General features: G+C 46.8%; 6 protein-coding genes across 6 annotated transcripts; all 6 read right to left on the bottom strand.

Annotated features, from left to right (window-relative positions):
- Positions 1-1,492: 1,492 nt before the first annotated feature.
- On the bottom strand, positions 1,493-2,950 carry EYB26_006436 (uncharacterized protein; the record flags this gene model as incomplete). Its single annotated transcript, XM_054265712.1, has 5 exons — positions 1,493-1,654; positions 1,718-2,009; positions 2,072-2,374; positions 2,430-2,801; positions 2,868-2,950. The coding sequence occupies 5 exons, from the start codon at positions 2,948-2,950 to the stop codon at positions 1,493-1,495; spliced, it is 1,212 nt and encodes a 403-aa protein (XP_054121687.1).
- A 472-nt stretch (positions 2,951-3,422) lies between these two features.
- On the bottom strand, positions 3,423-3,962 carry EYB26_006435 (uncharacterized protein; the record flags this gene model as incomplete). Its single annotated transcript, XM_054265711.1, has 1 exon — positions 3,423-3,962. One exon carries the CDS (start codon positions 3,960-3,962, stop codon positions 3,423-3,425), a length of 540 nt encoding a protein of 179 aa, XP_054121686.1.
- Positions 3,963-4,523: 561 nt separating this feature from the next.
- EYB26_006434 (uncharacterized protein) lies at positions 4,524-4,910 on the bottom strand (the record flags this gene model as incomplete). Its single annotated transcript, XM_054265710.1, has 1 exon — positions 4,524-4,910. One exon carries the CDS (start codon positions 4,908-4,910, stop codon positions 4,524-4,526), a length of 387 nt encoding a protein of 128 aa, XP_054121685.1.
- Positions 4,911-6,484: 1,574 nt separating this feature from the next.
- EYB26_006433 (uncharacterized protein) lies at positions 6,485-9,302 on the bottom strand (the record flags this gene model as incomplete). Its single annotated transcript, XM_054265709.1, has 2 exons — positions 6,485-8,647; positions 8,700-9,302. The coding sequence occupies 2 exons, from the start codon at positions 9,300-9,302 to the stop codon at positions 6,485-6,487; spliced, it is 2,766 nt and encodes a 921-aa protein (XP_054121684.1).
- Positions 9,303-11,220: 1,918 nt separating this feature from the next.
- Positions 11,221-12,272, bottom strand: EYB26_006432 (uncharacterized protein; the record flags this gene model as incomplete). The annotated part of the gene is made up of 2 exons (XM_054265708.1): positions 11,221-12,105; positions 12,162-12,272. 2 exons carry the CDS (start codon positions 12,270-12,272, stop codon positions 11,221-11,223), a joined length of 996 nt encoding a protein of 331 aa, XP_054121683.1.
- A 212-nt stretch (positions 12,273-12,484) lies between these two features.
- On the bottom strand, positions 12,485-15,103 carry EYB26_006431 (uncharacterized protein; the record flags this gene model as incomplete). Its single annotated transcript, XM_054265707.1, has 7 exons — positions 12,485-13,409; positions 13,463-13,578; positions 13,627-13,677; positions 13,732-13,821; positions 13,881-14,081; positions 14,133-14,901; positions 14,952-15,103. The coding sequence occupies 7 exons, from the start codon at positions 15,101-15,103 to the stop codon at positions 12,485-12,487; spliced, it is 2,304 nt and encodes a 767-aa protein (XP_054121682.1).
- Positions 15,104-15,925: the final 822 nt, after the last annotated feature.

Genomic DNA, 15,925 nt, shown 5'->3' with positions numbered 1-15,925 from the left:
GACTTTAAAGCGGTGAGTTGTCAATACAGTCATGCCTCTCCTCTCCTGATATGTACATGAAATTAGTTGAAGAATTAAGACTCTACTAGTACTCTGTAGTATATAACTTACTCGAAGTAACTAAGCAAAGTAAGCATGTGAAAGTCATACATGGACATCCAATGCAGCACGGCCGCACGGCCGACCAGTCGACTCATGAGACGCCTGAATATATTTCCTCTTTCCAAGCGTAGCGTGATTAGCGTTCCAAGACACAAAAGCATATTCACCAAATTCACCAATGGCTGCGATTCAGACCGGCCTTCCTCCTAGAGTCCTGCGAGACAGCGATAGGCTAGACTCGCCCATACATGTACTACTATGTAGTATGTACATGGGATGGAGTCATGCCTCCAGTCCTGCCGTGTTAATCTATTTTTTTACGATATCGATGCAGCCACCATCCATGTAGTTATGATCTATCGCACCGGCCGGATGTGGACGAGACTGTAGTATATTCTACAGACTGCAGTTCCGCGAGAGTTGGTCCACAAACAAGAATGAGGATCGGCATTCCAAGCCCTTCAACTCCGCATATCCGTACCACCAACGGCCAACGTAGCCACTGGGCACAGTCTACTGCTAGTGAAGAACTTACTGCTAATACAGCTACTACTACTACTACTACTACTACTACTACTACTAAAAGTAGCACACGGAGTAATCCTTCCAGGTTGTTCTTACATACATTAGGTAGAGTTTTCCTGGTGGCAGAAGGAACGAGGGGAAGATTTCCCGCTAGGTATTATTATCCATTGGGCCATTCCAGGGTTGAGATGGCCGCAACCATGGATGGATAATACTACGTATACCCAAATTTGGTCATACGTGCTACACACTTCTTTATCAGAGAGCCACGTAAGTGGCTTTCTATTTTTTTTTTCCCTTTTTTAGATTTGTTTTTCTACGGAGTAGATGCTCCATAGAAAAAGAAAGCCTTCCACTACGTATCATCGAGGTTCTCCGTACTGTATGTACTGTGTAGGTAGGTATACATGTACGTACAACTGCCGAAGCCAACACCTTCCTTTTCCGGCTGAATAGAAATACAACCAGAACATTGGCATTTAACGACAAACTCAAAAGTGGGAGAAGGCCCAGAAAAAAGCAAAAAATAAGAAACCAAGAAGATAAAAGGCATGGAAATCCGCAACTACCCTCTACGAATAATCCACCATGTACGGAGTAATCTGTCGTAGTCTTACCCCAGCTCACTAACAAGTCTAATATGGCCCTAGCCTATCTACTGGCTAACCGTATGTAGCCACCTCCCAACTACTCTGTAGTAAGTTTTGGAAATCGCGGATTTGTTTCGTGCAATCCGATTGATTGAATGTGCCGAATTTCGTCTGTATGGCTGTCGTTAGGGTTACGTGGGGGCCTAACTAATTGAACCAACACGAAGTATATGAAACGGCTTTCTTCAGAAGATTATTGTTCATTAAATGTGTAGTTATCGTACAGCTGTTAAGGCTATACTGGATGCATGCTCCCTTCTGCTCGGAACCTCCAACTCAGCCAAACAAGGCGCATAAAACACCTTGCCCTCCACAACACCCACCACTGTACGCACCAGAACCAGAATCCAAAGCAGAACAACAGCAACGGAAAATATCTATACCATAACCATGATTAGTTTCGATGTTTGCTTTTGCAGCAGGGTAAAATAAAAACTTACCGTCCCCAGAACAAGGAAAAACTTCGACCCCAACTCCCGTCCGATCTGGCACGTACTCAGGGCAAACACGCCTAGAGGAAACGTAAACCCCCACCATCCGATATTAAAGGGAAAGTTGCGTGTATACGCGATAGATGTAAGTGCAAAGAAGAGCCAGCTCAGCCCAAAACCCCAGAGAATCAATGCAATCATAAATCCGAGTGTAGAGAAGATGTCGCCTGCAACACCGGGGAGGGTACCATTATGCGTTTTCGTTAACACAGTTGGCATAAGGAGGCCGAGTTTTTGGATTCTGCACCGGTATCAGTTTCACACAAAATTGTCATCTAAACAAATGAACAAGGGGGGACGTACGCATAACCACCCTGTCCCAACGGCCCCAAGGGCAAAAACACACTCACAATAACCGCCCTGGGCGGCAACTTGTGTAGCGTCAACCGCTGCAGATAAATGGTCATCATCATCAACGCCATGGGCATACCAATGCCCCACAGCACATAGCTCACGATGACCGTCCAGAGAGCGTGTTCTAAGGAAATCTCGACCAGGACATCGGCCACAACGGCGCCCGAGGCAGAGCACACGATGGGGCTGACAATTGGTAAGAGCCAGACGGCTGTCATTGAGGAGAGGTCTAGTTCTTGCATGTGCATCATTCTATTTCAGACAGGTCAGTTCGATAATTCCTGATAGGGGAGACGGAGTAACGTACAAAAGAGCAGGCAATGACATCGCGACAACGACCGAGACAATGGCATCAAAAATCCACAATCCCCATGCAAACCGCACCGTCCACTCGCCTCCCCAAGCCGGTACACAAACCAGGACAACCATATTAATGATTGACGCGAACCCTATGGGGAATGTGCCTAGAAACATTGACTGCACAGGGTGACGGATCATGGCTGGGAAGATCCTGGGATATAGCGAATATCGCACAGCGGTAATTATACAAAACACAACGAACAGAAAGACGTTGAGGACGAAGACAATTACAGAGAGGTAATAGAGCCATGATCCATTATAGGGGAGGGTGTTGAGCAGGACGGATGCTATGCCTGTACCCATGTTGACGGAGAACCATCTATGCGGCGTGTCAGACGGGACTACTATGCATATTGTGCATGCTTGTATGAAAGGTGATACGTACGATGGAGTGAAGTTTCGAACGACTCGTCTCCAGCCGACGTCATGCTTGGAGATGGCCGTCGCGGGCTGATCGAGTTCGGCCATGCTGAAACCCAACACTCATATGCCGGCCACAGTTCTGAGTGTTATTTATTTGCTTCCGACACAAGGTTAGAAGAATATACACATAGAGAGGATATTCTTTTCTCTCGAAAAGTGTTGAATCTCGGCCGAGGAAAAAGTGATGTCTGACTCAGCCATCCGCCCAATCCGGCCGGGTGGCCAATTACCCCAATCCAGCATATAGTATGTAACTACACCTTGAACGTCTAGAAACAGGAGCCCAATTATGTCATAGCTTTATTCAACGTAACTTAAATTGGTTATTGCACCCTTCGGCCGACTCATACACGCGGTTAATAGTTAACCAGAGGCATGGGTAGCTTCATTTCCCTGCCGAGCCTCCGACCGACTCATACACGCGGTTAATAGTTAACCAGAGGCATGGGTAGCTTCATTTCCCTGCCGAGCCTCCGACCTCAAGAAAAAGCCAAAAAAAAGGCAGTCTGGATGCTGCTTACAGCGACATCTCCTCCAGCGCCGTCGCCATAAAATCCACATGCATCATGCCCGTAACCTGCTCGCAATGCTTAAACAGCACCTTACTAACCAGCTCCAACTCCATTGCCGCCTTGACCGCCCAGCTCCAATCCCGCCGCATACTAAAGTTACCAGTATTGTCTTCCTCATAATCCCCAAACAGTTCCGGGTCCGTACCCCCCGATGCATCCCAAACACCACCACCCCGCCGCCTAAACAGCTTCGCATATATTAGGCCCTCGGGATACTTCGCGTACGCCCAGCGCACGACATAGTGCATGACGCCCTCGATGTTGGCGAGGAATTGCTTCCACCCCTGGTCGCGGGCTTCGTCGGATAGAAGCGGGGCTTGGGAGTGCAGGTGTTTTACCCATTTCATGGCCGCGATGAAATCGAAGCAGTGGGATTCAGCTTGCAAGTGCTCGGTTTCGTCCGGGTCGCCGTTTTCTTCGATTGTCTTTTGGATGGTGTAGATGAAGCCTTCGACTACGCTGATGTCGTCATGGAGGGGGATCATTTTGTTGTTGTTTAGATGATGGATATGGGATTGGCTGATTGATTTGTGTTTTGATAAACGGGTTGTATTGAGTAGACGACTGTGCTCTTATATACATGCTGGACGACATGTGTACGGCTTTTTTGTTTGTGATAAGAACCGCAAAATCTCACAAGTCGGCACGAAAGCTTAGGATAGATCCGCCCAATTTCGGCGAGCTTCTCCCAATCTTTGGTCCATGGCTGATTGGAGTGTTTCAAGGGTACAAGGTAAGATCCGACAAAGCCTTTGTGGTGAGCTCCAGCCCTAATACTCGGGCCATTCCGCAAGCAACAAGGCCGTTGATTCTCAGTGACACCAGAACGAGGCAAAGTATTAGCATTCCTGTCTGAATTCCGAGCACCATTCTTTGCAAGGATCGTTGATTCATCGTTTTAACGATGCAAATGTTCCCAATGGTGGATAAGGATACATGACACGACGTATGTGAGAACGATGAAAGAGTACCATATGTAGCAGCGGAGACGAGTTTCTGACTCCTAACGCGACAAATGATACGAGCGATATATCTCTGTATAACATTTAGGCTTCGTCACCTGCATCGTCTTCCCCCTTTTTGTCTTTCTGAGAATTCAGCTTATCAGAATGATGCTTCACCCAACGCGAAGCCCAATTCTTCCCAGGGTCTTTCCCACATATCGCTTTTGCAAACTCCGCCAACTCCGAGCTTGTGATAGAAACTCCACGGTTCTCAAGCCCATTGACTAGTGTGATCAGGACCTCCGATTGATCCTTATTCAGCAGGGCTTGGGCATAGTATTGGTCTTCCTTTGAACCCGTAATTTGGCGATGTCGCCTTGACAGCGTTGATCGATCGATGCCGAACTTCTTGGCAATCTGAGTATAGTTTATCTTTTCTTTGGGGTCTAGAACTTGTATGTATTCGAGTGCGAGGTCAATCGGCGCCATATTGATGTACTTGTCGCATGGTTGAAGGTCGAGAACCTGATCAATTTTGTGATACTCTTGCATCAGGCGGTGAAGGGGCGGAGTCACTGGTCGGAATAGTTACCACTTTCCCTATTCGGGAATAGGCACTTTCGGACATTAACGTATTGTAGATTATTCAATCGACATTTCTTCCAGACGAAAACAAATGGTACTTTGCAATTGATATTCCTAGGCACCCCGACGCAAGCTTTCTGAAATAGCATCCTTTGGGAGAAGGCATCATATCTGACCTTTACTCTTTGCGGAACAGCATGCTTTTCTCTCATTTAATCTGGATAGCAGCAGTGATTCTGCTGCTTCACGTGGTGGGTCTGCAGTAGGTAGTCGAGTACCGTATTACCTAGAGTGCCAACATGAGGAATCCCAGCTCCTCCAAACCGATCGTGGGCTCGAATGCCAGTCCAACTTCGTTGCGAATCATCGCCTTTTTCCAATAACTGATTTTGACATGAAGATACATCTCGACAGCCTTACACGGTTGCCTCTTTTAATACGCAGTCCACAAAACTTTCCGTAGGACAAGAAATCCAGCAAGATGTTAGTCTTATCGTATAGATAATCAAGGGAGTTCTGTCTAAATCTGATTCGTTGGCCCAGAATCCCTCGTCAAATGGCGGTCCTTTGACCTTACCACTCACTTGATGAACAGAGAACCCCTCTGGACGTAGGGGAAAATACTTGACTTGAAACTTCGACATGATCAATCCCAGATTGACGTTCCAACGTTCATCCCTATATAACATCGGACGAACATCAATACGAGCTGAGGTGGAAACTGAGTCTTAAAGTAGGCGGGGAACTACTCAGAGCCAAAGGCAGACATCCAGTCTTGATTAGGAGGGGTCTGATCAGGATTGAGCCGCTGTTTTCATATTTCAAAATCAACTCATGCAAAACTACGATCTTAGTGGTGGGAGAACGATGCTCGATAGGCTGCCCGATTAGGAACTATTTACCCGATAAGGAAATTACTTTTATATCCAACATTTCAGGCAATCAATGCATAAGCTGAAACTCTTTAAAGAAAGACCAAACAGACAATATCTATACCATAAAGTGAATATACCAAGTAGTTCATAAAACTCATGCTAGTGGAACTCACGAACTTCCCTCGCAATTCCAGGTTATAGCGAGCGCATCGATACCAAACCGGGAGGGGTGTATGGTTCGGAAGTTATCTCCACGATCCATCGCAGATATCGATGCTGTTGGTGGGATGTTCGTTCCGTAGCAGTTCCTCTTCACTATCATCGACAGTAGTACTCAAAAAGTGATACTTGATGACTAATAATATAATTAAAAACTGTGACTGTTAAGATTGTTTCAACTAGATGATATCAACAAAATGCTATGTAGACACAAAACAACCCATTTATATCTATAAATGAAGAGACGCTAATTTGCACAAACATCAAAGGAACAAAACAGAAGGGTATGATGAGAGTATGCAAATATACAGTTAACGTCATCATGAAACAAGCGTACCTCGCCTCAGACAATAATCAACAAATACGACCAAGTAAAGGAAGGTGTTACTGATTCTTCAACCCCTGCTCCATCAAATCCTCGTTATCCATGCTCTTACCGCGACTGTGATGCGAACCAAGTCTTGCTAGGAATCCACCACCACTGCGACCTATAGAGGATGACAAGCTCGGCCGTCCAGCAGCAAACGAACTCCTCGACTCCATCGACGTTCGCGAATGACGGTCTGCAGACGCAGCAGCAGCAGCCGCGCGCGACGCAGAAGAAAGGCTTTCACGCGAAGCAGCGGCATCCTCTCGGATCCGGCGCTCCATCGCCTCACGATTGGCATTGCGAACGACTTCTTCGAGCCGCGAGGGAGTTCGGTCTTCAAAAACGTCTCCCATAAGGTCGTTTGCAGACAACGCGTTTGTGCCGAGGGAAAAGTCGACGTGGCGGCCCGGACGACTCAGGGATTCTCCGCGTGCGCGGGCAGCGGCTGTCATTGAGCCCTTGCGGAGGATGGAGTGCTGGGCACGGATGGGAGCCGCGCTGCCGGATGTGAATGCGAAGTTTTCAGGGAGGTTGGGATCACGTTCTTCGAGAATTGTGTCATTTGATTGTTGTTGGCTTGGGCCTGGCCGAGTAGAGGCGACGTAGCTGGGTGGTTGTCCATGGTGGCTGACGTGGAAGGGATAGTCGACGTGAGCACCCTGGAGGTTCATGCGAGGTCCTTCGATACCGATTTCTTGCATAGATAACATCAACATGCAAATAAATTTGTTACGTCTTTGGAGACGAAGACCTTCGTTCTGCCAGTTGGACTTGTAGAAGAAGATCACGTTGAGAGTAAGAGAGAAGGCTTCAGTGACTTCTCGTAACTCCGTAATAATGTTTGGTTGGTATTCGCGGTTTTCCGTGCGCACAAACTCCAGCAGACGCTGTCGTAAGGCCTCCATTTGTTCGATGGTAGTTCCGTACTTGATGACAACGGGCACGGCTTCGGCAAGACCACCGGAACGACGCTGGTTCAAAATGAACAAAGTGTTGAGATAGCTGTTTGGAGCTTGCACGACGTGACCCTGCATTTTCTTGAATTCTGTGTACAGCAGAGAAATCTCCTTGACAAAGTAGTCATCGCCTTTCATTGCGTCACCGGTGTTACCGTATATAGTCACTCGATCACCAACATCAAACGGATGTTTGACAAAGACAAAAATGACGGATTGCAGGAATTCTTGAGCCGTGGCAGAGAAAAGCCAGGACAGAGCCAGAATGGTTGAACCGGCTGATGTCAACACACCCGCAGCAGAAGTCGAAATCAACGATAAAAAGACCAAAAGCGTGACGACGCAGACGATAAAGAAAAGAACTCCGTCCAGTTTCGAGACGACCGAGTCCAAATCTTTCAGAGATGCTGTAATTGACTTCCTCTCGCGACCAATCTCAACGCAGACGGCTTCCAACTCCTCCATAGAAATATCTCCATTCATATCCTTATCAAACATGGTAAATGCGGCATCCGCTTCCTCATTATTGTCAAAAGCAGATTTCAAATCTCCCGAAAAGACGGTCTCAAATCCAGCACGGACAAAAGTACGATACAATCTTCGCGCCAACACCTGACAGCCAGCGTTGGTTCCAAGCAGAGTGAGCACTACCTGATGAGGATGACTGCTCTTGTTGATTTTCTTGCCGGTAAAGTCGCCTGCAACAGCTCCTGCCATATCTCCAACCTTGTTCAAAGTCTTCTTGCCAACCCGCAAAGCAGTTCGTGCGTTCAAAGGCGTCTTGGTGCCGGATTGTATTCCACTACCACGTTCTTCAAAATCCTCGTCCTTTTCAGAGATCATTTCCCGGGAGTAAGCGTATAATTTCGTCAAGTTCGAGATTTGGAACTTGTTGATTTCGATTCGATCAGCATATGTACGAGTGTGGAAGCTGATGGCGATCAACTGAATAATAATCTTCTCGATTAAGTTGAGAATAGCGCCAACAAATATAGAGACAAGAACTTTGTTCATGGTGTTCTCCCATGATCTGACTGATCTATCGCCATCGATGTGATGGTTAATCATGGTCGGCAGAAAAGAAATTTCAACTCCTAGCCACCAGAAGAAGAGTGTCAAGGGCAGTTCCAACTCTCTGGCAAGATCACGATATTTTTTAGAGTTGTTGGTGAAGATAGATGAGACGATGCCGAAAATGGGAGGGAAGCATTTTGCTGCTATCTAGCACGCATGTCAGCCGGAAAACAGTTTTGTCAGCAGAAGGATAACGTACTCTACCGGCCCAAAGCGTCAACCAGAAAATCTCCAACCACACGGAAAACCATAACAATTCCACGCCTCCAACATTGGCCGACTTGAACACCAAGGCGCCCAATAATAGCGGAATCAATAAAATCAACGTTATGGGCGAAATATAGAAAACATAACGAACGAGAAAACTCGAGCTGTGAATCTTCTTCAATATCTTTGATATATTGGTATGAGGATCCTCCGGGGCATTGTAAATGGCCGCTGTTTCATGGAGCGGATTTGTAGCAATATCAAACTCATCCACAGGATCGGTCCGTGAACGATTTTGACGTAGTGACGTGCCTTCACTGTTGTGCTCTTCGCTTCGCTGCGAGTTCGAGACCACTCGCTCCGCTTGAAGTACGGCTAAATCATCGTCTAGTCGTAGAGCCTGCTCACGAGCAGCCGATGGCGATGGTTCGGTTCTTGTATTCGATCTGGTCATGTTCAAGGTGTCCAACCTTAGATTATTATCTCTACCACGGACTTCGTCCTCTGCTTCGTCCTCTGTTTCGTCCATTTCAGGAAAACGTGTGGTGCCGGTCGAATATCTCGGCTCGTCGATTTCGTGTATTGGGGTGGACATTGTGGCGGTCAATTGTCTGTCTGGTCAACGACCAGAGGGTAGATTATATATGTCTCTTACTATCGTGTTATGTACCGTGTACAGCAAAAAGAGAGTATGTGGATGAAAAAGAAGGGAATGTGCGAATGCGACGAGCGGGTGTATGTGTATGGTAGAAATGGAAAGAGCCACGTCCGCCTCGATATAGCTGATAGCTACAAACTAAGTAAGAATGAAGAAATATGTACAGAGTGAATAACAAGAAAAAGAAATGCAGATGAAGCGCAAGTAAGAAAAAAAGGAAAGAGTTCACATCTCTAAGTCTGAGGAGGCAAATGTCAATGCGACAGTCGGTCGTCCAGATCTTCGCAGCCCACATCCCCACCGTAACCCACTGATAGGCTTGAAGTTTAACGGTGGCCACCCCAAATAGACTTTGCTCCGTACCTAGGTCCTACGTAGTAGGCTAGTGCTAGGATGGCGTCCACCACTGTCCGCGATCAGTCTCAAGTGAGGTGTGGCCAGAAGAAGTCATCTTGTTGCATCGACCCAGTCCAGTGGGATGATAGATCCCGAGTGAACCAGCGGCTCGACGTGTAGTGTCCGCGTGCCAATTCAGAGTGTACCCCATATCTAGAAGGTTCAGTGTCCTCCAAGACTGACCATGGTCCATCCAATCATCCTAGCGTAGTAGAATGGCTTGCAGACTAACGAAGAACCGTGTAGTACTACGACGAAGCTAAGGGATAAGAACAGAAAAAGTAAAAAAAGTCCGACAACGGCTCCTCTTGGCATCTCTTGGCATCTGCGTCATCGCGCCTGAGGCAGAAACAGCCAATCACGTGAAGGCTAACCCTAAGCTGCAAACACCGGCTTCAGCCCTCAACCAATCACGTCGCTTGCTTAGCATTCGTCGTGTCTGTCCGTCCGATCTTGGTTCTCCCATACTCCGTAGCACTCAATCTATCATAGTTATCTCTTGATGGTGGTTTTGCTGTTCTACTTGGTGCATAGTACGTACTACGTAGGATCTCATGCACCACGGAGTATTAGTTATAGTCTTTATAGATCATGATTGGCATGACCTATATCAGCCACCACTATTACTACCTGCCATGAATAGGAACCCAGCCAATAATCGCCTGAGTCCGCCGCCACACCTAAAAATTTCCAACAAATTTTCCTCGTCTCGCATTGCACTGACAACTGACTATGGTACAAAGCCCTTTCTCTATGTCCACTTCTCCTTTTCGAATGACTCGCCGATGCTTGACTTTTTTGGTTCTGTGGAGTCGTGTCCCGGTCCACGTCCTTGCATTTCTTGGATGGATAGATGACGTCGTTTCTATAACTATATAACTATGCTCTCGTCGTATTTGCGTAGAGTGTACGGAGTATACGCGCTTCACCATTTGGAATGGGAAGTATCATAGGCTCGATCGCGAGCGACTAGGTCTGTAGATCTTATTTACCAGCTCGAAACCCCGCACTGAGTTGTCCATTTATGCAAACACACGGCTCCTCTAGTAGATCGATAGGTTCTACTACGTACTATGTTCTCCTTCCGAGGTCCTATCGCAGTACACCACACTCTCTGACCTGTGCATGAAATACGGAGTAGTTACTGAACAAAACGCCTCCCAATCCCAGGCCATACATGTGGAGATCGACATTATGAGCTGCACTTGGTAAGTTGATATCCACCCTATGTGAAACAATCAATTTGTCTTCTCAAGGGTCCACGGTGTCGTTACTACGTAGTTCGTGCAACGCGGATAGTGGCTGAGGCCGCTCTCGGATATCCCTGTCGAGTATCCCGTCCGTCACGTCGATCGGTCAGACAGACTGAAACAGACCCCGAGGCACGCCAGGGGTACTAGGGTTAGATAATGCTTAGACTGAGCACATCAACTAATATACTCTGGCACATAGAAACAGGCTAGGAAGCTAACAACCTCCTTGCATTTCCTGCCAAAATAGTCTCTCTCTCCTTTTCATCATCCCAGATCTTCGGCATTTCGCGCGTCATCACATCCGCCAACCCTATCACAGCCCTTTCGGGTGTAAACGGATAGTCGCTTCCATACAGCAGTCTATCCGTCTTTACATATAACAACAATTCCTTAATTTGGTCCGGAAATGGGAATCCGGCAAGATCGAAATAGAATTGTCGCGAGAACGTGTCTTTTATAGCTTGCGATGTGAGGATTTGGTCTGCGCTTACAAGGTGGCCGAAGGATGTAAAGCGTTCGATCAAGGGGAGTAATGCGCCGCCTGCATGCGGGATTATGAATGTAATGTTTGGGCACCGCGCGACAGTCCCCGAAACAAAGAGATTGATGAGTGCGCGGGCGGTATCGAACAAAAATTCAAAGACTGGGTTTGGGAATTGGGCCAGTGGAGTTGCTGCGATTGTTTCTGCGCTATCGTGTCGAACGATGCATGGTGTGGTAGGGTGAATAAACACTTTCGCGTGTCTTTTATCCAATTCTTCGAAGATGGAGGCCAATTTTGCGTCGCCCAGATACACGCCGTGGTGATTCGTCTCGAGAGCAATGCCGTCAGCATTGAGTTTGTCGAATGCGTATGCAATCTCTTCCAAACTGCCTTCAACGTCAGGTAAAGGAACGGATGCCCAGAAACCTAGTTTTGATGGGTATTGAGAAACCAAAACAGACATGTAATCGTTGCATGAACGGGTGAGTTCACGCGCGGCTATGTGGTCACCGTGAATGAGATATGTGCCGGGCGAGCTGATTGACAGGATGGATTTGGCGATGTTTAATTTTTGCATGAGATTGAGGTGGGTTTCAATGTCCCAATTCTGAAAGTGTCAGCTTAAGGTCTATCCAATGTATTGGATAAGTCTGCAAAGCTTACCGGCAGCTCCGGCATGCCATCTGGATTCTCCTGACCGGCTTCTATGGATGCTTGTCGATAGAACGGTGGCAGGAGGTGAGCATGGGTGTCGATACGTTCTCCGAAGGGCATTTTGACGAAGCAAATAAAGACAATTGCCTTGTTGAAAGTGTGGATCTTGGAATCTTTTCAACAATTGGAGGTTGGAACACCGTTGAATAAGGTACGTTCCAATCCCTTGATGTCCCGCTCGCGGGACGTCCCATCCTTCAGCGGGGAAAGATAACCATCCCCGGATTCCCACAAAACACGGGGTAATTCATACACCAAACCCCTGCTCAGCTTCAGACATCATGATTATGCACCAAAACCGAAAACAACGATGCCATCTTTTGACTAATGCCCCAATGACCCAGCCGCGCTAGAAGATCAATCAGGTGGAACAAAGTACTCGATTCCGACGTCGTGGGTCGACTCTTTTTGAAACCGTTGGCGGCGAATAATACTCGTCCTGTGTCAATGCCAGTTCCATTCAATTCCGGGAAGTTGAGCTCATTAGTAGTAGATGCAGTCCCGCCATCTCGACCAAATCGCGTATAAGCGTACCAAACCAAAGTAGAGCGGTAAAGCAATCGTGGTACATGTATACCCGGCTCTTGTCCGATAGGGATACGTTGCAGATGTCGTAGAATTAAAGCGGCATGAATAGCACATCGATGAGCATCCACCGAAGATGCCCAGCTAGTTGCATACTCTACATGGTCTTGCGCCTTTTCACATCCTTCCCGTCCAATGGCGCATTCAAGTTTGTTCATGTTGCAATGTAGGAGTATAAATATTGAATGCCAGAGTGCCTTCAGACTGAAATTATCCAACTGTAGTTGTTGGCGAAGGAGGCTGTTATAAATGATAACCAATTTTGGCGTAAGTTCTTGTGATGTCTCTGTGAGACACTGTTGTATAGATGCTCGCTCCATAATTTGGCTTGACATCCCTTCCAGAAAGGCGTAGAGTGCGAGTTCTGGATATGTAGACGATAACTCCGGAATGTCCCTCTCATAACGATCCGTAGATAACGGCGGGCTATACTCGAAATTGGTGTTTTGATCTTTACGTTCTCCCAAAGCATGGGCCCAGGCATTAGAAGTCGGCGCAGTCCATAGCTCGCCAGACGAGATTGTCCATGTTGCCGCCGAGAATCGTAGAAAAGGCTCCGTCATGAATAGTTCTGCAGACTCTGTATCATGTATTCGGAGACCAACTGCGACCCTGCATGTCTTTAGATTACACTCTTCGGGAAACTTTTAATCAAAGCAACATACCGCCGTTTCTCCTCATTGTATATCCACTTTCTCCACGATGCTTCAACATCTGATTGTATATCACTAGAGTACATGGCTGACATGTCTTGATCAAACATATTCTGCCTTCGAGCCCACTGCCTCGTGTTAGCATCGTTGAAAATACAAATATAGACTAAACTCACTGCTATGAGCGTCCCATGAAACGTTTGAAACAATACAATGTGTCTCGGATTCTACCATATGATCAATCAACGTGCGTATAATTCTCGTGAAGGAATTTATCTTACACCTGAGAGCATGGCAAATGTCTGACCTAGCAAAGCGGCTTGGGTCATTGCCAGCGCATCCGGTGCACCTCGGACAAAGTACATTTCCCACTGTAGAGATCCTTACAATCAGCATATTATCAAGAGTGAGACGAGTGGAGTTGACAAACGGATGCGAGAATAGCCTTGTTCAGCCGTTCAAATAGTCTGTTCCCCTGAACCATCGCATATGGTGAACCTACAAATAGACTTCCCACGGAGCATATTGAGATCAGTAGCAAAGATCGCTTTGCAGATGGTCGAAATGTCGGCGCATGCACGATTGGAAAAATCGGATGAAATCGGGTAAAGTACATTTGTATGCATAAATTCTGTGATAGTTAGCTGCGCGTTCCTTCCGACAACCTTGAAAGGGTTGGTACCAAAAAATCAGTAGATGGAAGCGGCTCATAGGTTATCCGTCGCTGCTGAAGCTCGCGAGATAAATCCTCCCTATATCTCTCATCGACAGACGTAGACTCATTGCTACCGTCTGGAGTAGCCTGCCCACTTCGCTCGGGACCCAAATATGTAAACCACTGCCGTTTGACTTTTTCTTCTTTCGATTCACCGATGATACCCGCAGGGGCTTCAATAATGATGTTAGCCTCGCTGTAGTTCATCTGAACTCTATCATTGGCGAAGAACCCATAACTGGCCCAGTCCATAGGAAGAGAGGTACCAGATGGTGGTATATTTGCACACAACGCACTGAGGTCGAACTCCTCATCGACCAGCCACCCAGGAAACTGCTGGCTGGGACTAAACATCCAGTTGTTCGTCATGTTGATATTGGCTGTTTCAGGTCTGTTCAGATTATCAGTGAGAAGTGAAAATTGATTGTTGCTGGTATCCATCGGCCCAGACCAGCTGGACATTGCTCCCACGCCCATCGTCGAGTCATATTCATAAGGAAGAGAATGAGTGGCCGGGGGTCCATGAGTTGATGGTGGTGACTGAGTAAATGGCGATGTTGTTGTAGTAGCAGCTGCCTGGAAAATCCTGGAGTTACCTGTCTCTATAGCAGAATTAAGAAGATCCGAGAGCGTGTCGGCCGTGCAAGATGACAAATCCTCTTGAGCCGAATGCTGTGAACCACGAACCCGTTGTTGTTCTTCGAAATGTGATCTTGAATGTCGTAGAAGTGAGTCGCTAATACTCATTAGTGATTTCTGAGCCAACGTAGAGTAAATGGAGCATACTGTCGCGTAAAAGCTTTCCTACACGTCGGGCAAGAGAATGGCTTCTCTTTCGTATGGCTCCGAATGTGTCTTGCGAGATGCTCGTCTTTGGAGAATGATTGTGAGCACCAAGGGCATATCCGCTCCTTTCTAGAACCGTGTCTGTTGACCATGTTTCTCTAGTAACATTTTGCTAGCTGTTTGGCGGAGTAAAGAAATAGTTGAGGTTGAAGCTGATGATGACCTTAAAGAGGGTGCGCGCCCCCACACGTCCATTTGTAGTAAACGGTAAGATCATAAGTTACCTAACAATATACTGTAGCCTCTAAGCCAAATTGTACATTTGCGAAGATATGAGCATGTCCTTTCATTCGTTCCAACTGACACGGACACATTGTTTCTCCACGGTCCGAGATCCCTGTGCACAACACAGTAATCTTGAATACGATGGATTGTTCATAAATTTGATACATCATTCAGTTTCTCACTCCATATGTGCACTTCAAAGGTAGTCTTGAAGTTTGTCTATGCAACTTCAACTCACTCCCTGGATCGTACACCTAGATAACCTTGGAGAGATTTATATATACCTAGGTACGGAATTGATGGAAGTTGTGCAGACTCGGTATATCAGAAACGTATTCAGCAAACTAACTAATCTGTACAATGTTATAGGTTCAATTGATACTAATACTTCACTACAAGGGAAACTAATGAATGTTTCGTCGTCCGTCGTGCCTAAATGCTGATCGTGCCGAGGCGGCGACGGGAACTAGGGTTGGTTGTACACGTCCCGCAAGGTAGTGTCACAACATTGAATCGTCCCGCTGCATCAAGCCTCCAGCTGACCTACGCATTGTCCGATTTATGCGTGGACACAGATATAGATAGTATGATAGGTATACGCCGGAGGAAAAATCCTGGATAGATTCCAAATCTGCATAAGTATGGTGCAATCCTGTAGCTCATAGTCAAATAACAGGGCTTCTTTCACT

The sequence above is a fragment of the Talaromyces marneffei genome, chromosome 5 (assembly GCF_009556855.1).
Source record: "Talaromyces marneffei chromosome 5, complete sequence".
Classification (NCBI taxonomy): Eukaryota; Fungi; Ascomycota; class Eurotiomycetes; order Eurotiales; family Trichocomaceae; genus Talaromyces; species Talaromyces marneffei.
Note: the sequence above shows the minus strand (reverse complement) of the source record. Positions and strands in the feature narration are given on the sequence as shown.